Source organism: Onychomys torridus, chromosome 8 (genome assembly GCF_903995425.1).
Source record: "Onychomys torridus chromosome 8, mOncTor1.1, whole genome shotgun sequence".
Lineage (NCBI taxonomy): Eukaryota > Metazoa > Chordata > Mammalia > Rodentia > Cricetidae > Onychomys > Onychomys torridus.
The window spans coordinates 78,864,423-78,887,180 of NC_050450.1; the positions used below are offsets into that span (position 1 = coordinate 78,864,423).

Below are 22,758 nucleotides of genomic sequence, written 5' to 3' on the forward strand. Positions count from 1 at the left end.
AAGAAGAGTGATGCAGCAAAGTGAATGTCTTCCTCGGTGTTCACCAATGGGACTGGTTTCCAAATGCTCTGATCATAGTTCAGCAATGTGCTCACCATATCCTCCTCTGGAAGTGAAATATGGCCTTCCACCCTAAGTGAGCCATAGTCATACTGTGGGCACCTATGTCAATGAGACCTTTGTCTCTACTTAGAAGATTGATAAGAACGCCTCAGTTTATCAAATCTAGACAACAATAGCTGCAAGAGATTCCATTTCTTTATGTAGCAAGGAAGAATATTGCCAAGTATACCATGGCATTGTTTGTGAGGAGCATCCAATTTCAGAGCTAGGAGAGGAAATACACCCTTATTGACAAACAGATAGAGTGCATAGCTACATATGTGAATATTATGTATAGAGCTTATATGTGCATTTTAGGATCAGCTAAATGAAATGTTTCTTCATATTTGCAGAAGTTTTCTTCTTTATGTTATAAATGAAAGAAAAGAAAACACTTGAAAATTTCAAAATATTATCCATCATCTGATGCACAGGGCCAAGAAGAAGACACACCTTGGTCAGGAGTGAAGGTGATAGCAGTGGAATGGTAAACAGACAGAATATGACAGAACGATCATGGCAAGATTCATTCATTAATATCTGAGTGAAACACATTAAGGAAATGACTGTAAAGAAATCAGATGGAGTCCTTGCCATTAGGAGGCAGAGGGGCCAGTGATTCAGCCTAGTTAAAATAATCAGAGACTCTGATGTTCCATTATAAACTGAGCTAGGTGATATGAAGCATGGGAACAGGAGCTAGCCACACACACAGGAACAATAAAACCTGGCCTCATCTTCAGTTGCACTGGAGGACAGGAAACAAGTTCTCTGCCAAGTTCTTTAAACTGATATCTGGAATAGTAGAACAGGAAGGAGTTGCTGTTCCCAGCTTAACGAAACAATATACCTACAAGGAGATAAGGAAGGAGTGGCTCTTTCAGAAACAGGGAATACAAGCCTGTAAGTGTAGAGATGGAGAAAGAGAAGAGCTGTAGGTTACTAATACTAGTTACGGTAGTTTGGTAGGAGAGGAAATAGGCAGGTGCATTAAGAGCAGATAAAGCTACTGAGAGTACCAATAAAACCAGTGACAGACTAAAGACAGAGCTTAGAGAGATGGTTCAGTCAAAAGACCGCCTACTATGCATGCAGGAGAACTCTAGTAGACCCCCAGGACCCACATAAAAATGCATGCAATTCCAGTGCTGCAAAGGAAGAGAGAGGCGGATGCTCAGAGACAACTGGACAGCCAGTCTAGCTCAATCAACCAGTTCTAGGATCAATAAGAGACCCTGTCTCAAAAGTTAAGGCAGAGAGTGATAGATAAAGGTATTGGTGTTGACTTCTGACCTCCATTTTCATGTACTCATACATGTAACTATACCAGCATATACATGCACACACACACAGACAGAAAGACACACACACACACACACACACACACACACAGAGAGAGAGAGAGAGAGAGAGAGAGAGAGAGAGAGAGAGAGAGAGAGAGAGAGAAAATGACTAATGGGCTCAAGAGAGAAAAAAGGTCAGCAGTATGTGCTAAGATGAATTGGAATACAGTTGCTATGATACTGGAAGAAGGAAGAAGGAAATTATTGGGACATAGCTTTGAAAACTGATTGAGAAGGGGCTTTATATGGGAAGAAATGAGAAGAAGGTGTGAGGTGAGTATCATGGATTGTGCCATTGTACCTTAGAAATGTTAGTTCTGAGGTATCTCTAGGAGAGCTAAGTGTTGATTTTCATCAGGAAATTAGAAAGCTGACTGTGAAGATGAAGAGGGCGTTGAGGTTGACAGGTTTAGTAATATTCTCTGAGGATGCTAGACTGCAAGGGACTGGCTAAGGGAGTGAAAGGCCTTTTAGATTCTCGTATCTCCTTATTCAGAACCTGGTGCATTTGTTCTCAGCGTACAGGCTGCCTATAGATGCCTATAGCTCTTAGAGCTAACAGAGTTCCACTACAGAAGATCTGATGCCCTGGCATCCACAGGTACTGCACACATATGATAAACACAGAAAAATAGGTACATGTATACACACACACACACACACACACACACACACACACACACACGCACACACAGGTTTTAAAAATTATAGCCAAGTTAAAGCACACATGAAATTCAGAATAATTAACAATTGATCAGTCTGGCATTCTAGTAAGGAAAACTTTGCAGCCTTTGTTTCTATGAATATAACCATCATGTACAAATTCTGTACAGATTAATTTTTTGTATTACTATATTAGATCTGGTGGGTCAAATCGGTAAGACCAGATACTCAGTAAGCTAAGAGAAGAGGATGGCTCAAGTTCTGCCTGGACTCCTGAGTGAGTTCAAGGCCAGTCTGGGCAACTTAGTGAGACCTTGTCGCAAAAATAAAAGACTACCAAGAGTGCTAGGATGCTTGCTTAAAACAGAATTGAGTTTACTAGAAGCAAATTATCAATAAGATCTTTACAGTAAACATGCACCTGTTTTGTACTTGCCTAGAGCATTTCATTTATGGAAATATTGAAAAAATAAAGTATAAGGACCAGAGAATTACTTATTCTTCCACACCTTTTTCTAACTGGTTTTCTTCTTTTGCACATGACCCGAACATTAATAACTTCATGCTGCTCTCTAGTGGTAAATGAAGAAAACTGCCCATTAGAAAGGTATGTCTTTTAGCACCTCAACCAAAAAGAAGGTATATCTTATGAGCATAATTTCTAAATCTGTATGGTTTACAACAGATAAAAAGCAATTTAAAATTTCTACGTTCAATTTTTTAGTCTAATTTAAAGTATTTATGGAAATAAAAGGGCATAAATTGTTACTTGTTCTAAAAGCAAATTTGTATTATTTACCAGGCATCTTGAACTCTTACTGCAACTTGCCCAAAGTATCTTAGTTAGCAGGGCATGGTGACCTTTAATATGAACATTTGAGAGGTTGATTAGGAGGACTGGCATGAAGTGGAGGCCATTGTGGGTTATGTAGTGAGTTCCAGGTCAGCCAGGTCTAAAACAAAGTCTCTGTCTCAAACAAGTAAGCAAGCAAGCAACTTAAACTATACTGAATGCCTCCAGCCCATTCTACCCATCCATACTGAAGTGAGAGTAAATTTCTTAATTCTTATCAAAAAGATTATGAGGAGGGGGCTTGAATTTGTTTAACATTGAACTACGTTATTTGGCTAATAATTTAATTTGAATAGCTACAATTTTACATCATTATAATACCTTAAACTGATAATAACTTAGAACTTAGAAAGTATATTGGAAAGACGCATAGTATTTCTACTGCTGTGATGAAATATCACAGCCAACAGCAATCTGGGCAGGAAAGGAAAGCATTTATTTTACTTACACTTCCAGATAACAGTCTACACCACTGAGGAAAGTCAGGGCAGGAACTCAAGCAGAGCAGGAACGTGGAAGCAGAAACTGATGCAGAGGCCATGGAGGAATGCTTCTAACCTGGCTTGCTCCTTATGGCTTGCTCAGCTTGCTTTCTTACAGCACTCAGAACCACCAGTCCAAAGGTGTCCCCACCCATGATGGCAGGCACCTTTTTATATCAATCACTAATTAAGAAAATGCCCTCGCTTTCCTATGTCCTGATCTATGGAGGCAATTTCTCAATTGAGTTTTTTTCCCTCTCAGACTATACTTGCGTGTGTCAAGCTGACACAAAATAAGCCAGCACAGATGCCTTGTGAAATAAACAAACCTGAAACAGCTCAACTATGGGAATGATTTTGGTGAAACCGATTTTCCTTTGTGAGGAAATAAAATCCAATTGAAAAGACAAACTGTTTGCTCTGTAAGTGTCTGCAGTGGAAGAAGGGCAAGGTGGAATTATTTAACGAAGCCCCCAAAGAATAATTCTAAGAAGAAACTTAGAAGATCCTTTATCAAGATATCTAGGTTGACATAATTAAAACCTCAAAGGGGTGACCATGCCAATAGCAGAGCAAGTTTTTTTTTAATGAAGTTGCTGGAGTTTTGTTTAAAATTTGGCCCTGAGTTTCTTAGCCACCAGATAGAGAAATGGGTGCTCTATCACACACTTTGTATATGAAGGATGAGATCAAGAACAAAAGGGTAGACAGTGTCTACTCTTAATTCTAGACCTAGTTTCTCATGCAGATGCTGAATGCAGCCTCTTGTGGACAAATAAGAACGTCAACCAGTGAGTAAATGAGGAGAATGAGTGCAAATCAGGATATGAGACTGTTCAATTTGCAGCTTCCCTTTCCTTTTGCATTTAGGAAGCCAAAGAGATGCAGCTCAAGGTCAGGTGACCAATGTGATCCAAACTCCACAGGCACACAGGCAACATGATTTCAGATACAAGTTCTCTGGACTCTGCTTCAGAGATGATTTGAACAGCATGTAACTAAACAACCTTTAGTTCGAGTCTTACATACTTATTATTGGCATACTTGGAGAATTTATTTATATGTCAGGGCAAAAGTCTTTGAAGGTAATGGTCCCTCTTGTGTTTTCCTTGAGGACAATCAACTCATATAAAAACAATTTACTAAAGGAAGAAAACAAATCTTACCACTGGTGGGTTTTTGTCATCACTGATTGTTTTATGTTTACCTTGTAACAGTCGCCTCCAGGAATGACTTCCTGAATATACACCAACGGTCCTTCGTTTCTGTTAATTCCGCCTAGGATCTTTAAACCTAGGCCTGTTTCCTTAGTAACTGTAATCACCCGAAAGGCAGGATTCCTAGGATAAAATGTGTTAGCACTCACAGGTTAGGCTAGAGATCTCTACATAGAGTTTTCTTTCAGCTACTTGTTAGATCAAATTGTCAGATCTATATAACCCAACAGTGTATATGCCTACTAGCAACAACATTTGAAGAGTGTCACAGAAAAGAAGTCAAATGATTTTTCAGTATTTTAAATCCTCACATAAAATATAAAAGTTAGTGACAGCAGTATGCCTATTTCTAAGGAATATAAGAAAAGCAGTTCTTAAATGTTGCTTAAGTAAATTCAAGGATTAACTTAAAAAGGGCCTGAGATTCTTTTTTTTTAAGCTGTTTATAAGATTGGCTCTAAACCCAAATTTTTTAATGTATCAGGTAAACAACTTCATGTTTGTAGGTACTTACAGCAAAATAACTTTACTTCCATATGGACCTCAAAAAAAGTTAGCCTTTTAATTTAGGAAGAGGATGTTATTGTTACAAAGCACTTGCTTCAGCTGTAATATCTGCCACACATGAGAAATGCCACCAAAAAGGACTGTCAGAAGAATTCTACGAAAGGTATGTCACCAAGTCATATTTCTGAACATGTTGGTCAAGCAAAAACTTAAGCAAAGTTAAAAACAAAGCCAGGCTTCATGCTTCCACATCACTTACTGAGATCCACGTTAAGAGGGATAAACATAAAATGCTAACACATTTAATATTTATAGAATCCTTTGTTTTAACTATTTACACACACATGCACACACACACACTTTCATTTTAGACTATTCTAGAGAGTGGTATATGTACATACATATATACATATGTCTATATATACGTCTGTATATCTACATGTGTATATATTTGCTTATGCAAAAAGGAGAACCAAAAAGAATTAAAAACAACAATGATTATCTATAGGAAGACTGAGGGCACAGGAAAGGACAAGGATTAGAGGAGACCTTCCTGTTTGAACCTTGTAAAATATACATGTTTACAAAATATTTACCGGTTTCTTTGGTTGCTGTCCACACGCTACTTGGTAAGGGGCCTTTCTACAGGTCATCGTTATCTTTACTACTTGAATCTGGCCTTGCCTATTGGATTATTTTGGTCCACAGGACACCAGCAAAATCAAATGTGAGGGAGATAGATGTTTGTAAAGCACTTGTACTGCCTGCTAGGAACCATTCTGCCAGTGTTTGTCAAGGCCTAAGTTAGTCTCCTGAAGGATGAGAGATTAGATGACAGGAAGTGAATTCAGCCACCCAGCCTTGGAGCTGAGGTGTTGGACACTGGCGAAAGAAATCTCTCGCCAGCCCATAGAACTATAAGGAAAACAAAGCTTATTCTTTTAAGACATTTGGGAATTGGTTAATCAGCAAAATCGAATCTTATATAAATTCAAAAGTGTCAAACCAGACTAAAAAACAAAAACAAAAACAAACAAACAAAAAACAAACCCTACAATCTGTACAAGGAATTTTAAAGAGAATTCAGGGTTTACTCTGTGTGTTGATTTTCATTTTACTATGGCCTAGAGGTGTCCCATGAAGGCCTCTGTGTTAAAAGGCTTGGAGTGCTATTGAGAAGTTACTGGTGGTCCCTTGAGGAGTCAGGGCCTAGTTCCAGGGCACTAGATCACTGGGGAGTGGCCCTGCAAGCAACAATGACATCTGCCTCTGGCCGCCATGCAGTGAAGAGACCAGCGGATATATGATGTTGCTGTGTCTCCACAGGCTCAGAGGAAAGAAGTGAACACATACCAAAAACTGAGCCAAGAGTCTTTCAGGTTTCAGAGTTGATTATCTCAGGTGTTATGATCACGGGAATGGGAAGTTCACTACAACACACCAAAGCCCCAGGAATACAATGTGTTACTCTACTCATCACTCAGTATTGCTTCCCTGGGCCACAAAGCTACAAAACAAAACAAAACCTAACAGTGTACCCATTTCAAACATATTAAATTACATTGAAAACTTACTTTTCAAGTAGGCTGGATGATCCTGCAGCAGATGTAGATTTATGCATGCTTTCACCACAGTTGCCTTGGATTTAACAGCTGTGTAAATGAAGAACTTGAGGAGTCTAAATAGTCTTCTTTTCTTCAGACTGGAATAACAGAAAATAATTTTTCAAGTCTTAGAACATTCCAATGTAGTTCCAATGTCACATAAAGACACTATGTATACTTGGCAATAGATAACATATGCCTGTGTATTTCTATTCATGTATTTGTCATGGGCTATAACATTTTGGTCATTGATGGTAACATCTGAAGCAACAAGACAGATCTCTATACAGATAGATAGGCCTATCCCTACATCACTGTGAACATATTAACCCATTCTCTTTAGTACAGGTGACGAATACAGTGATGTTTTTCAGCAGTGATTACAACTTCTATAAGTGACAAATTTAAAAATGCAAAAGACTGGAAAGTGTCTCCCATGAGCACAAGGCTATGTAGCTCACAGTCAGGAAAATAATCATACAATATACTTGAAGAAAACAGAGATTCCTATCTCACCAATTCCCCCCAAGGGTCTTCTTGCAGATTCTATATGACTCCAGCTCATATTACTCCATTTCATGTGCTTCTTAAACACTTTCCTATGAAAGGAAAGACATGGTTTTAATGTCTTATATAACTCTGCAGAGAATAATACAGAGTTGCTTAATTAAAACAAACTACATTTAAGCAGAGTTGCTACCTGTGAGTGAGAAATATGAATGAAGCCAAGGAACTTCCCTTCAACACCATGAATGCATACTACATGTAATTCTTTAGCTCTAGCACAAGTGTACTCCTGGGAGGGAGAGATCCATTCTAAGGTCAAAGTGTCAATTTAACTAGAAGGCAGGTTTTGCTTTAAAAATTTTTTTAATCTGTGATATGGCATAATTGATTGAATACAGCCAATACTTGAGGGTTGAAAACCACGTCTGAACCATTCTGTACAATCCTCTTAACTAAAGTACTGAGTGAGGAGATTCAGAGGCATTGTGCTTTTCCACACCGATACATAGTGCTTGCTTCCTCAGCTAGAACTTGGGCTTTGGAGCCTACAGAAGAGATCTTGGCATTCACTACCCATGGACGAATCCCAGTGATGTTTCCAGGCTTCACTAAGTCTCTGCTTCATTGATAAAACAGGCCCCATGATAGCAGTGATGTTTCCAACAGTGTACACACATATAGTAGAAACTTACCAAACTGTTCGCTTTATCTTATGTTTGCTGTAAATCAATTACAGAGTCAGAGAACTAAAACCAGGGAGGGGCTTTATCCTACCTTTCCCCCAACCACTGTACACAGGAGAAATAAAAACCTCTTCTCTATACAAACTGAAAGGGCCTTGGACAAAGAACCAACAATCAATCTTTAGGAAGCTTGGCAGAGTTATACTCCCTGGGCGTTCACAGCATAGCTGGATGTCCCAGCACCTACAGGAGCAAGTGGGGCACTAGAGGCACTCAGATTATGAGTGGCCAGAGAAGTGACACTACCAAGACACTGCACTGTCATCAGTACAACTCCAGTGGCAAGAAAGTCACTCAGTGCTACCCCTAAAGAAACGGGGGATGATGACTTGAAGAAGAGCCCTGATTAATACTGACACAGAATCTGGAGCTACTGCAGCCATAGAGTTCAATTCTAAGAGTGTTTGCACAGACTTTTCTATTACTTTAATAATGCTGCACAGGACAGTCGCAGCCCTCAAGAAAGGATGTTCAGATATAAAATATGAATAGCGACTGTTCTAGACACCATGTGTCAAAGATTATATGAACTATTTCAGATTCATTTATTTTATTTTATATCATAGAAAATGTAATAGATGTAAGTTGAAGAATCAAGTGCAAATTACAATATTGCCAGAAGTCAACTAGTCTTTTGGCATCATCTCATACTAATGTAGAAATAGTGACACCTAGCCCAAAGGGCAATATGAAGAAGGAAGGAAGGAAGGAAGGAAGGAAGGAAGGAAGGAAGGAAGGAAAGAAGGAAGGAAAAAAGGATGGAAGGAAGGAAGGAAGGAAGGAAGGAAGGAAGGAAGGAAAAGAAAATACCAATGTCTTTCTACTTGTTACTAAAGTGACAAAGATCCCCATCTAGTGGTGGTTTGTCCTCACAGGCCATAGGGCCTCAAATCTCCCTGGAACACATCCAAATCTATACTGGATTTCATGTAATGCCAAAATTGGCATTTTAAAAGAAATTCTATTTCAAGATGTTAAAATTTAAGTGTCCCAAATGATTTCATTCACCTAAACATGCTGATCAGTACATTACTCGGTCACAGATGAACAAGAAGCAGAAACTAGCCTCAGAGAAACAGATGTCAGAAGGTGTGTGTGTGTGCTGACAGTGGTGGACACGAGGGGGCTGAGGAAGTATGCCTATCCCAGAATCCGGAGTCATCACCTAACAGCAGTAGAGCCTGGGGGCCATGGCCAGTTTTCTCTTCCAGGAGCCTCACAAGGCAAATAATATTAATCTATTTTGTACACAAAAGTTACAGAGAAACTATATGACTTATCTATTACCACAAGCCAGATGCAAAGTGTAACTTAAATTATTTTTCCTAGCATTAAAACCCAGGCCTTTTCTACTCTAGCATGCTATAAAATAAACTTACATGAAAAGGGTCATTCTAAACCCAGCCCAAACTGGATGCATGTTAACAGTGGTAACATATTGCCTCTTGACATGAAGATACCAGTATGGAAACTTGCATAATGGCATGAGTTTAATCTTATCCATCCAAACAGTAGTGTGTGTATATGTTATTTGTTAATGCAGCTTTGTGAATGTGGGTGCACATGGGTATATGGTGCCTCTAATTGGAAATCAATGTTAGCTTTCTCCCTTTATTTTTCTCTTTTTTCCTTCTTCTCCTTCTTCTTTTTCTCCTCCTCCTCCTCCTCCTGCTCCTCCTCCTCCTTCTCCTCCTTTTCTCTTCAACAGCATGTTCTGGTGAATCTGAAACTGACCAGTTCAGCTAGGCTAGCTGGCCAGGGAGATTTAGGGCTGTGATAATAAGAATGGACAGCATTCCTGGGATCCAATCTCAGGCCTTCCTGCTTGCATGGTAGGCATTTTACTGAATAAGCTATCCCCCCAACCAAATCCAAGGTTGTTGTTTTTTTTAATTTATTTTTTTATGTACGCTCCTCCTCACATGCTTGCTTACTACCTTTTTCCTTATTTACTTATGCATGTGTAGTATAAGTGCGTTTGTGTGGTATGTGCACATGTGAGTGTGCACTAAGTGCCTGTGAAGAGGTTTACACCAGGTGTCCTCCTTAATCCTTCTCCATCTTCCATTTTGATGCAGGGTCTCCTACTGAACCTGGGAATCACTGATCTGATAGAGATCTGGCTCTCTATCTCCTCCGCATGGGGATGTCCAAAGGATGTCATCACACCCGACTTTTTATGTGGGGACTGGGGCTTACCAACTGAGCCATCCATCGTTCGAGCCTGTTCCCCATTATTTAGAGAAGCTTGCAAGTCTTTTCATCAACAGAGGTTCCAGAATGTTATACATATAGGCACACATACAAGTATGACACATATGTCCCCACCACCTTGACAGAATGACACGGAAGTAAAACATTTTTTTTCTTTTACTAAAAATATAAGCACTCAATGAAAACATATTGTTTATCTAGCTTGCTGAGTCAGAAGAGAAAAAAGATTAGCAAAACCAAAAGGTCAGCAAAACCAGAAACTGGAACACTGCAGAATAGCATTTTGTTTTATAAGATTAATTTATTTAAAAAACAACAACAACTAGGCTTTGCTTTGATATATCAATCTCTTCTCTTACAACTTAATTACACTATAATAATCAGAAATCTTGTCAGATAAAAAAAATCTGCCCATCATGCATACAATCTTTGATTAACATTTGGTAATTTACAGTCTCAATTATTTCTAAATTGAGATTTTACTGTATCAAAAGCACAAAAAAGTAAAATAAGTAGGCATAAAATATATTAGAAATGATAGTAAATATTAACAGGATGAATTACCATGCATGTCATAATGAAATTGATACAAATTTCAACTACTCCCCCCAAATAGTGTCATTTATTCTAAATGTCACCAACACGATTAATTTCAAAAGCTTTTTGAAGACTTCTTAATGAAAATTGTGTCTTAAGGAAGCTAGAGACTTTTCTTTTTTTTTCTTTCTTTTGGAACCATTTTAGTTAAAACTCCTTAGTTTACCATTTTCTATTTATTATTATTTTTTCTGTTCAATATCCCTCCATCAGCAACTGGGTCTAAAATTGCAAATGCATTTTTCTCTCTTTGCTTTTGGTTATGGGTGTTTTTATGTAAACACATGTGTCTATATTCACTGACCTTTGATGGTTTCTGTATTTAAGTTTGAACTGGATATCCTTTCCCACTCCAAAGTAAATAAGTCAGTTCCATGTATTTTCTTTTGGGACTTTTATGGCTTCATTGACAAATCCTTGCTAACCATCTTAGGATGACTGGAAAGGACAGACCCAAGCCTGACTCTCTCCCTGGAAGACCATTCATATGACTGATCACACCTCCAAACGGTTTGCCACCTCTGCTTTGAGATGCAACCTTCATTCACAGACTGATTCTTGCATTTGGATCAGTTCTTGTCGTTTTCATTTGATTTCTTTGATGAGCTTATTTATTCATGCACTAAAATTAATTTATTGTAATTAATAGGCTTTATAACATGTTCCTATATCTGGTAAAAACCAATTCTCTCTTGTTGTTTTATTTGGCAACTTTTCTTAGCTGTTTTGGGTTTTTATATGTACATACAAATTTTCCTTAATTAAAAAAAAGCAATGGTATTTGTTAGAAAATCATAATAGACTTATAAATTGAGAAGGTATGAAAATCATTCCAGACTTTGAGAAAATATTAGTACCTATTTTCATAATGTTATTTTGAGTCAAAGAACTTGGTATATCTTTTGTTTATATCTTCTTTTGTGACTTCCTATAGGATTCTAAAGTTATAACAATCTTGTTATTTTTCAATACTTGCTTTCTCTTCTTAACCTAAGACACCTTAAAAATCTAATTGGTGGGTCAAGCATGAGGACCCGAGTTCCATTCCCTGCACCCACATAAAAGCTGAGTGCCACTGTAACCTCAGTGCTGGGGAACTTGAGAAGGGAGGGTCATTGAGGCTCACTGGCCAGTGAGTATAGCAAATCTGTGAATTCCAGTTTTATTAAGAGATCTGGTCTCAAAACTAAGGTGGAGAATGATAGAATACACCTGATGGCAACTTTTAGCACCCCCAGTATAGTCACGAACACACTTACGTATGCTCATTCACATGTGTATACACATATGAACACACACACTGGCACTCACGCACCAGCTATTTGTAAATGACAAAAAGATTTAACTGTAGTATCATCTAGAAAATAATTTCTCTCCTATTCCAAGCTCTGTAAACAATTAGATGTCTTACATAAAAAACGTTACTAGCAAGTCAATGGACAGCAGCATGTGTGTACACACACATACACACACACACATACACACACACACACACACACCTTTTTGCTGTAAACCACACATCTGCAATATATTGATTTATATACAAGTGCATTGTAACACCTCAGCACACACAGGCATATGCTCTCCTTATTATAAACCATTATTTTTTTTTTTTGCTGTCATCGCAAATATTAAGATAATACATCATGAATACTCCTAAGAGCTTTGTAAGCAGAGCCTATTTCCCACCCTTCCTTGACAGCGTGCTTCTGTATTCACTTCAAAGCACTTTACAAACTGTGAGGTCAAGAAACCCCAATGTCTTTCTAACCATTTGTCCTCGGTACAAAGATCACTAGAAAGAAAAGGAAGGACAAAGTGTGATACCAGTCAAGGAGAGATTAGTTGGTTTAATAGCAAGACTCCAAAATCCAATAATGACGATAATAATACTAATTCATAAGCTCCTAAGAGAGCTTCTTTTCAGAGGCTTCTGGCCATATAATAGGTCTCTGAAAGTGCATATGACTAGTCCAATCAACACCGAGGGGACTGTTAGTGTTGTTTAGTTAGAGGAGGGAGTGCAAAGGTGCTCAATGAGGCTCGTCCTAAAGGAGGGTACTGCTCCTCTTCCCAAGGATATAGGGAAGAAATTTTTTTACTGGCGGTAGGGGATTCACATGCTATACAAAGTAGCTAGCTTCCAGGTAGAGCAGTTATGAAATATAGGACACAACATGATTTGCTCAAAAAAGATGTCACTAACTAGTCATACATATCTAAAGAAAAGTGTATAAAATCCCCTTTGAAATAAAATTTTTACACATTAGTAAGTGATTATGCACAATAGAAGGGTGTTAGTGGACACTCTGCTGCATCCCTGTGACACCAGCATGGAGAGGTTGGGGAAAAGGGCAGCTCACGAGTCTCAAGCCAGGGGAACCCTGTCTCAACAAAGTAACAAAAGCCTCCAAAAGAGAAAAAGGAAAAAAAAAGAGGTTAGAAAGAAAAATGAGAGGGAAAACAAAACATTTTAAGGATGGGCTTTTGGGGACCCATAGTGGTAGCAAACTCAAACCCAGGGTTTTTATTAAAGGCAAGATATCTTTTTAAAAATATAATATTTGTATTCTTTGAAAGTATATATCATACATGTATATAATGGATTTTGATCATAGTCAACCCATTTCTTTCTCTAATTCCTCCCACAATCACTTTCCAACCTCATGTCTTCTAACTTTCCTGTTCTCTGTTCTAAAAAATAACCCAATGGATCCAACTGATGTTGCCCATAGAGCATGGGTGTGGAGCCACAAGAGATCTTCTAAAGACAGATATTACAGTACTTTATCGTTGGCAAGAGGTGAGTTAGCAAACATATAGAATATCTGCTCATGAATGCCACCATGGATAGTTTATCTAGCTGGCACTTCCCGGCATATGTGCAGATATTTTTATGTCAACTTGATACAAGTTAGTTACCAGAGGAGGGAATTTCAATTGAGAAAATGCCTCCATAACACTGAGATGCAAGCAAGCGTGTAAGGCATTTTCTTAATCAGTGATTGATGGAGGACAGCCCAGACTTTGTGGGTGGTACCATCCCTGGGCTGGTGGTCCTGGGTTCTATAAGAAAGAAGGCTGAGCAAGCTACAAGGAACAAGCCAGTAAGCAGCACTCCTCCATGGCCTCTGCATCAGTTCCTGTCCTGTTTGAGTCCTGTCCTGACTTCCTCCGATGATGAATAGTGATGTGGAAGTGTAAGCCCAATAAACCTTTTCTTCCTCGACTTGCTTTTGATCACAGTGTTTCCTCACAGAAATAGTAACCCTAACTAGAACAGTACAGAATTGCAAGGCAGTAGAAAGAGTGCTGGCCAGGAAGCCCGAGCTCCACCTCTGCTGCCAACTAGTCAAGACATTTGAGAAGCCATGAGCTCGGCCCCAGTTTCTCCATATGTGGAACAGCAAGCACATGCATGTCCTAATAGTCATAAGAAAGTACTGCTGTGCTTTTCGGGGTGTGTGTGGATTTTGTGTCTGATACACACACGCCTCTTAAGATGAGTCTGGCATGGGTCAGCCTGTAATCAGGTCATCTGTGAGGGACCAGAGTGGGAAAAGCATACCAGTGTAACCACCTCACTCTGGAGTCATTTCAGAAGAGAGCCAGGGCATAGCGTAGCAAAAATAAAACAAAACAAAACAATAAATAAACCTCTGTGACACACGTGATTTGACAGACATTTAGAAATGCCCAACACTAAATCTCATATTAGAAAACAAATATCCCTTGTTGTGAAGTAAGACCTACAGGCTCAGATCATCCTTGAAGAAAACAAAATGTGCAGCTTTAGAAACGGAGGCAACCTGTTGTATAGCACACTACAGCAGTGACTCACCATCAACTATGTATATAAATCACAAGTTATTTAAGAACACTGGCATGGTGGCTTTTGTGCAAGAAAACTACTCTCCCTCTTGAGTGTTCATTTTTGCCCTCTTGGTTCCTTACTTTGTCTCCTCTCTTAAGTATTTCTCTTTAAAAAAAAAAAAAAAAAAAAAGATGGGGGATTAGGAATGCCTCCCTTCACATTACTTAACCTTACTTAACTGATCCTCTTTAGGTAATGTGGAATTTTCCTATGGCCAAGAAAGAAAGGTGAATGAAAGCGCTATTTCACTACCTCTACTCGGTATCCAGAGGCAACGTTTGCTCTGCTAGTGCAGTTTTCAAGAATTCAAGCAGCTTAGGAATGCTGCTCATTTTTCCTGGGGGTGGGCAAATAAGAATCTGCCAATAGCACACAGCCTAATCTTGTGGAAGATACTGGAAAATGCTTCAAAAAAAAAAAAAAAAGAAGACTTTGGGGCTTTGTGAAACATGAGCTCTTCACAGCAGTTTCCTGAAACGACCCAACATCTTCCTGTCTGCTTTCATTTGTGTGTTACTGCATCAATAACTAAGTTCAGTCCCATGTATGTAATGAACCAAATTCTGGTCCTTGGTGAACAAGCCAAGGTTTCTGCTCTCAGTGGTGTAGGAAAACAATAAAGAGCTACAATAAAATGTGTTGTGTTTCAGATACTGGAAGGTAATGTCAAAGGAGACTGGGCAAAGAAAGGCAAATTTAGGAGGTTGGGGATTTAGCTCAGTGGTAGAGCGCTTGCCTAGCAAGCACAAGGCCCAGGGTTCGATCCTCAGCTAGAAAGAAAGAAAAAGAAAGGAAGGAAGGAAGGAAGGCAAATTTAGAATAGCTAATACCCGACCAATAGTGAGCCATGACTGGGAAGACACATGAGACAAATGACGAGCAGCACACATTTGGGCAGCTACAGAACACGAAGTGCAGCTAGAGCATAGTGAACAGAGACAGGACAGGAGGGAGGGTCCAGAGCGAGGCAGGGTCTACATTCTGTAATCTTGTGCACAAAGGAAAGGAGCTCGATGTTAGGTCAAAGAATGGCTTGACTGTTCACTAGAGACTGAGATTTGCCTTTTGACTTTATTCTGTCTTTAACTAGCTAAGGTTGGACTCTCTGATTATACATTTCCCCTTGGCTTTATGCCTTTGTCTTTAACATTCTATATTCTAATAGGTAGATTGTTCTTTAGCTCAAACAGAATATCAGTCCATTTGAGACATGAAAGGTGTATGCTGGGTGCTATGTATGTGTGTGTGTGTGTGTGTGTGTGTGTGTGTGTGTGTGTGAACTCAAGTCTAATTTGATCAGGATTGGCTATAACAAGGCCCTAAAACAAAATGAAAACACAAAGTTCCACATCAAATAACTACTAACAAATTCAAGACAGAAACAAACAGAGAATCAAATCAAGTCCAAGGACCATCTAAAATAGAGGAACACTTTAAGAGCAGTGTCCTGTAGGAATGGACAAGTGACATATTCATGGAGGTGGCTTTACTATAATAAATGTTACTTGAATGAAGAGCGTGTATAAATGAATGCTTTCTTTTCATCACATCTGTTACTTATACAAGCTCATTAAGGCCCATAAAAGGGGACCAGTCCATCAAAAAAGCATAAAAGCAGCTGTCAGGAAATAAGGAAGAAGGACACCAAGAGATTCTGAAGCAACTTTATGGCATTGCTATGCGCTAATTGGGATACAGTGATTATCTAGCCTGCTTCCAACTAAATTACAACTCATTTTTCTTACTACTTATATAAATATGTATTCCTTCATACTGTGAACCCAATTATTATAATAAAGAGCTCCAAAATAAACAGCTGCTATTTCTATTAAAATAATTGCTAGTTATCTCGAATTGCTGGACGAATCTAGGAATTTTATTAAGCAAACAAACTGCTAGGAAATACAGATCAATAGCTACCATATTTAGGCTGAAGCTACAATTATATTATGCTTTAAAAATACTGAAAAATCCCGGACAGTGGTGGCACATGCCTTTAATCCCAGTACTCTGGAGGTAGAGCAAGGCGGATCTCTGTGCGTTCCAGGCCAGCTTGGTCTACAGAGTGAGATCTAGGACAGGCACCAAAACCAAACAGAGAAACCCTGGCTCAAAAAAAAAAAAACCAAAAAAAAAAATACTGAAAAATATGGGCCATGCATTATGGTGCACACCTTTAACCCCAGCACTAGGGTTGGGGGATAGCAGGGGCAGGCGGATCTCTGAGTTCGAGGCCAGGCTGGTCTACACAGCAAGTTCCAGGACAGCCAGGGCTACACAGAGAAATTCTGTCTCAAAAAAACCAAAGAATAAGTTAACTACTTAATTAAAAATTTTTTCGATTACATATAAAATGTAACTGCCAACCAAACTTTAAAACTCTAACTTCATCATCTCTAAATTTTCAGAAAAACAACAACCAGGTTAGGTTAGACAATAATATGCAAATATCAAAAGGTTTATATGATAATTTATTTTACCTTATAAATGTAAAACTAGACATGGCCATCACTAACTTTACAAGGTTGAATTATTTTCTGCTGAAAAAAAAATGACATTTGACATTAAGTGTCAAATCTTTAGTGCCAGTCCAAGCTTTACATTTTAAATGTGTAATCATACTTCTAGCTGGAGAACAGGGTTAGACTAGCCCCGAGGAGTTCACATTCCATCCATGGTGGAACACTACCCAGCATTAGTTACCACAGTGATTTATGCAACATCACAAACACACTCAGACTCACCAAATTATAGCCTAGGGGTAAGCATTCATTCAAAGTTTTAGAGAAAAACAAATATATTTCAGCATTTCTTAATACTGCATTATTCTTCTAGCTGTATATATCAATCTCGTATTATAAGATCCTTGACCTCAGGCCTCCACACTGTTTTCTGACTTCAATCTTCTGTTTAATTCCAGTTTGTTCTAGCTCAGAAATCATTTTACAATGTGCTACCTTATAAATAGACAACTTAGCACATTAATCAAGGCAGGAGACAATTTTCCTGATATGGAAAAGGAAATTGTTGTTTTGTTGCTACCATTGTCCATTGCAAAACTGCTTTCTGTACCGAGCAGGGAAAAACACCAAGAAGCAAGGAGTCACAAACATTTTAAGTGTGAGCTCCAACTCTGATTCTATCCCTCCGACTTTGCTTGTACAAGTTACTTCAATACTTTCAGTCTGTTTGCTCTTCAGCTATAGAATGGGAAGATTGGCCTCAATTGTGGCTGAGCGTGAAAGAGGGTGGGGGAAGGGAATGTGTTCCCAGAATCAAGCCTCTCCTTTGTGGCCTTCCTTTCTTCCTCCGGGTCTTCAAAACTGCCCAGTGCTAACTATAGTCAAGTTTCTATTGGCTCTGCTCTCTTCGCTTTTGTCCTGCTGAGCTTTCAGATGGTGCCCCAAATGGAGCATATTCTTTGGGTTGACACAGCAGACAGAAGTGAGCTCACATGTCTGTGGCTAAGTTTTCAGCTATGGTGATTTGCTCATGTACTAGAGGAACAAGCAGGAAGTTATATGTATTAAAAGTAACAGTAGACTTATCTCTCATGTTGGGCACATATACACATCGGTAACTCTATACATCCAAATTGCCTGGTTCTGTGTTGAGAAGGTCTCGAAATAATGACTACTTCTGGATCCCAGGTTTTATTTCTAAATATCACTCTCCACTAAAGGAAGCCAAACCCCTGCAGTTTGGCTGGTGCCAAGGTTAGGGCAGGAAAATGGAAGAGGAGCATGACAACAGGAAAATCTACCCTTAGAATAGGAATTCACTGGTCTGTACTGATATTACACAGAATCAAAAAGATGCAAAGAGTAACACTCTGCCTTGCAGATAATCCCAACAGTTGTTCCCCACCAGGTACGGTGGTATATGTCTGTAATTGGAGTGCTGAAGGCTGATACAGAAGGATTGTCAGTTTGAGGCCAGCCTGAGATTCTTTGGGAGACGGTCTCAAAACAAAAATAAAAACAAACCAATCCTTGAAGATACATGTACTGGCTGGTTCTGTGTGTCAACTTGACACAAGGTAGTTATCAGAGAGGAAGGAGCCTCAGTTGAGGAAATGCCTTCATGAGATCCAGCTGTAAGGCATTTTTCAATTAGTGATCAATGAGGAGAGTCCAGCCCATTGTGGGTGGTGCCATTCCTGGGCTGGTGGTCCTGGGTGCTATATGAAAGCAGGCTGAGCAAACCAGAGGAAGCAAACTATGTAAGCAGCTCCCTTCCATGGCCTCTGCACCTGCCTCTAGGATCCTGCCCTGTTTGAGTTCCTGTCCTGACTTCCTTCAATGATGAACAGAAGTGCTGAAGTGTAAGGCAAATACACCCTTCCCTCCCCAACTTGGTGTTTTGTTGCAGCAATAGAAACCCTAACTGAGACTTTACATCTTAGTAAAGAGATAAAAACCTCACAGTCATGAAGCAAGTTAACACTACGTGACTCCTAAAGAAATTCAATGAGACAAGCACTTCACTTATGTTTCCCTCAGAGGCTCATAAACCACGAGAAAGCATCACACACAAAAATCAGAAAAACACATACCCAGGGACACTATAGCAATTAACCAGCTGACACTATTAAAAAAAAATATCAAGGTCGTGTGGAAAGGCTAAAGAACTACTTCAGATTGGTGAAAACTAAAGAGGCCAGACACCTAAAAACAGGGGGCCATCTTGGACTGGATTATAGACCTAAGTTGGAAATAAATGGGACAAGTGGTATCTTAGGGTTTCTGTTGCTGTGAAGAGACACTATGACCATGGCAAGTCTTATAAAGAAAACATTTCTTTGGGTGGTTTACAGTTTCAGATGTTTAATTCATTATCATCATGGCGTGACATAGTGACATGCAGATAGACATGGTGCTGGAGAAGGAGCTACATCTCGATCACACAGGCAACGGGAAATGAGCTACACTAGGCCTAACTTGAACACAGGAGACCTCAAAGCCTGCTTCCATAGCGACACACTTCCTCCAACAAGGCCACACCTACTCCAACAAGGCCCAACCTCCTAATAGTGCCACTCCCTAAGAGCTCATGGGGGCCAATTATACTTAAACTACCATAAGTGGTATTAACTTAAGCAGAACCCATGGATTCCTTGGTGTGAAGTTCTGAAGGTCCATGTTCTTCAAATAGAGCCCCATTGCAGCTCTATTGAGATTAGAGTTATTAAGGTTAAATGAGATCATAATGGAGAACAAACGATGGATCAGATGCAGTTAGTATGCCCATAAGAAAGGCATCACAAAGGTTGCCGACTTCTCCCAGGCATGCTAGTACACAAGGCTGCTACAATTTGGGAAGTACTCTCATGAGAAAATGGATTAGCCAGGACCTTGATCTTGGTTTCCAGCCTCCAGAAACATAATCTGTTCATTGAGTAACCTAGTCTGAAGTGTTTTGTTATGGCGGCCCAAGGTGATAGCATGGTAATATTAGATTGATACTAAATACCTGATTTTGATGGCTGTGCTGTGTCCTTGTAATCAATACTCGTGTAAGTATTAAGTTTACAGTTCCAGAATATCATGTCTGCTCTCTTCTCAAATGGTACAAAGACCTTTAAGATTAGGGAAACTAGGTGAAGGACAAGTAGGAAATTTATTATTTCTGCAACATTTATGTAACTTTTAAAATTATTTCAAAGTAAAAATTGGAAATAGAAATATTTTAATTATCATCCAGAAACATTTTTATAAACATGAACTGTCCTTTTACATTATCATATGGGGATTGGATTGGTGCCTATTTTATTTTATTAACAGAGAAATCTAAAAAGGCCCACATCACTTTACTGCAATCAAAATGGCTGTACCTCAGATATTCACATTCAATTAATAAATAAAAGCATTCATGATTACAACTCTATTAATGACATATTTATACAATTGCTTTGAATAACCTGGGTGAAAAAATACCTGGAGAGAGGGAAAAGTTTGAAGGAAATATACTGTTGACTGACATTAATGTCAGTATAGGATCTCTTTAAAACGTACAAGTGTACTGTCTGCATGCATGTGTGGTGCACTGTGTGTATGTGTGTGTGTGTGTGTGTGTGTGTGTGTGTGTGTGTGTGTTGCCTAAAGAGGTTAGAGAAGGGTATCAGAGCCTCTGGGACTGGAGTAAAAGCTCCAAGTCCCCAGGTGAGTGCTGGGAACTGAACCCAGGTCCTCTGTGAGAACAGCATAAGCTCTTAACCCCCTGGCATGGAATTTGAGTCTACGATGTAGAAATTTAAAACATGACAGCTCTTATCCTAAAAATTTGACCATCTGGTGTAAAAGTCAAAGTACATACCTAGGGAAAGGCTGATCAAACACTGCCCTGACAAAATGGAAGTGAATTTGTAGGTAAGAGTTTTGTCACTTGAGGGACAATGTACTGGAGTGCTGTACTAGACAATGACTTGGTGGTCACTAGTCACTTACTCAAGGCCTCCATCTTCTCTTCGACTACTGCTACAGCTGCCTCCTCATCTCTGCTTCCACCCTTGCCCTGTGCATTCTCACCAGGTGACTAGCATCTTCCTCTCCCTTCAGTGTGAATAACATCAGATCAAGTCACTCATGTGTTCCTAACAACTGAGCTTCCCTTAGACATGGTTTAAATGGCTTTATCAGGTCTTTGTGTACCTGCTGTTACCCCATTTCCTTCCACCACCAACTCATCTCATTGTGCAAGGTTCACACTGACACGGGTTTTGTTTTGTTTTTCTTTTGGGTTATTTAATCCTCTCCAGCCCATTCCTGCCTCTGGACTTTCGTATGACCTGAGACTGTTGTTTTGTGGGCAGCTCTTTTTCACGGTTTAGGAGTAGGCTCAAATGTCACCTCTAGGAAGACCTTATTTTACCTCTTACCGAGAGACATAACTTGAGTATCCCCTCCTCGTTGTCACTCTCAATTATTTCATGACATCAGCTATTTTGAGAGCAGATGTTATCTGAAATTCCCTTATTTACAGGTTTATTTTCTGAATCCTTCAGTAGACAGTGCAATCAATAACAACAGTGATTGTGCCTGATTTGTTTTGGATGATGCCCCAGCCAAAGAAAAAGTGCAAGGAATCAATGTTGACTGTCAGTTCTTTAGGCCTTCAGGTTTCCACAAAGTGGGGATAATTGGACCCACTCTAGCCATTAGAAATCAGACCTAGCTTTTACAAAATTCTTACTATGCCTGAAACAGTGGGAAAATCACTTTATATGCTTATCCTCACGAACTACTGTGATTTCCACTCACGAAATAAGGCAAGTTACGCAGAAGTCATAACAAAATTAAACAGATGTAAGGACAAGACCACAGTAAAATCATCAATGCTCAACCTCCGAATCTGCTCTTAGCTGCTATTTAATAGTGGTCTGTGTTTGTCCGATTAGAGAACTGAAGGAAGCTATTACATATTTCCCGGGAGGTCTCTGCCTGCAGGAGGCACACATCCTTATTCCATCACTCCCTCCTTTAAAGGCCCTCCTATCTTGGTTCCTCTGTTCTGAACAAACGCCAGTTTGCGAGCGGCTCTCTGACTTGACTTTTTTTGCTGGGTAAAAAAGCAAAGGGGTGTCAGCGCAGTGGAAGACGTCTGCCCACGGGCTGAGAAGATGCAGACGTCGAGAGTGTTGGAGAGGGATGCGGTTTGCGGTTTGTTCCTGGAAGGGGGAAGATCGCCCGAGGTCAGGCCAGAGGTAGTGAGCCACCGGGCCAGTGAACCCCAAGAGGAAGCCCCGCGCGAGAGCTGCCGCTGGGGGCCGCTGGGTCGAGACAAAGGCTTGGTGGAGTTTGGGAAGGTGGGTGTAACTGTTACAGTGCAATCCCCAGCGAGGAGCTTGCAGGCAGAGGGCCCACATGCACTCTCCACGAAGTAAATTCAAGAAGTAGTAGGGGGAAACAAAGCGCAAGGCACAGCCACCTAGCAGAAAACGCGAACTTACCCTCTTCGGGCCACCCGGCCTCCGTAGCCCCGCTGCTACCTGAGGAATCTGGTAGTCAAGGCAGCGGCGGGGCTCAGACCCGGTTACCGCGAGACGCGGGAGGT

General features: G+C 39.8%; 1 protein-coding gene across 4 annotated transcripts in view; it reads right to left on the reverse strand.

Annotated features, from left to right (window-relative positions):
* Stxbp4 (syntaxin binding protein 4) overlaps positions 1 to 22,755 on the reverse strand; it is a 158,232-nt gene extending 135,477 nt beyond the window's left edge. Inside the window, exons 1-4 of one of the 4 annotated variants that reach the window (XM_036196283.1) lie at positions 22,655 to 22,755; positions 7,288 to 7,370; positions 6,742 to 6,869; positions 4,651 to 4,783 (exon numbers count right to left, since the gene is read on the reverse strand). In XM_036196283.1, coding sequence (XP_036052176.1) covers positions 4,651 to 4,783; positions 6,742 to 6,788 — 180 coding nt within the window. In that variant the 5' untranslated portion in view covers positions 6,789 to 6,869; positions 7,288 to 7,370; positions 22,655 to 22,755. Of the gene's footprint in view, positions 1 to 2,617; positions 2,681 to 4,650; positions 4,784 to 6,741; positions 6,870 to 7,287; positions 7,371 to 22,654 lie in introns of those variants that run through there. The other 3 variants (XM_036196284.1, XM_036196286.1, XM_036196285.1) reach the window with 3 other exon arrangements.
* Between the last annotated feature and the right edge of the window lie 3 nt (positions 22,756 to 22,758).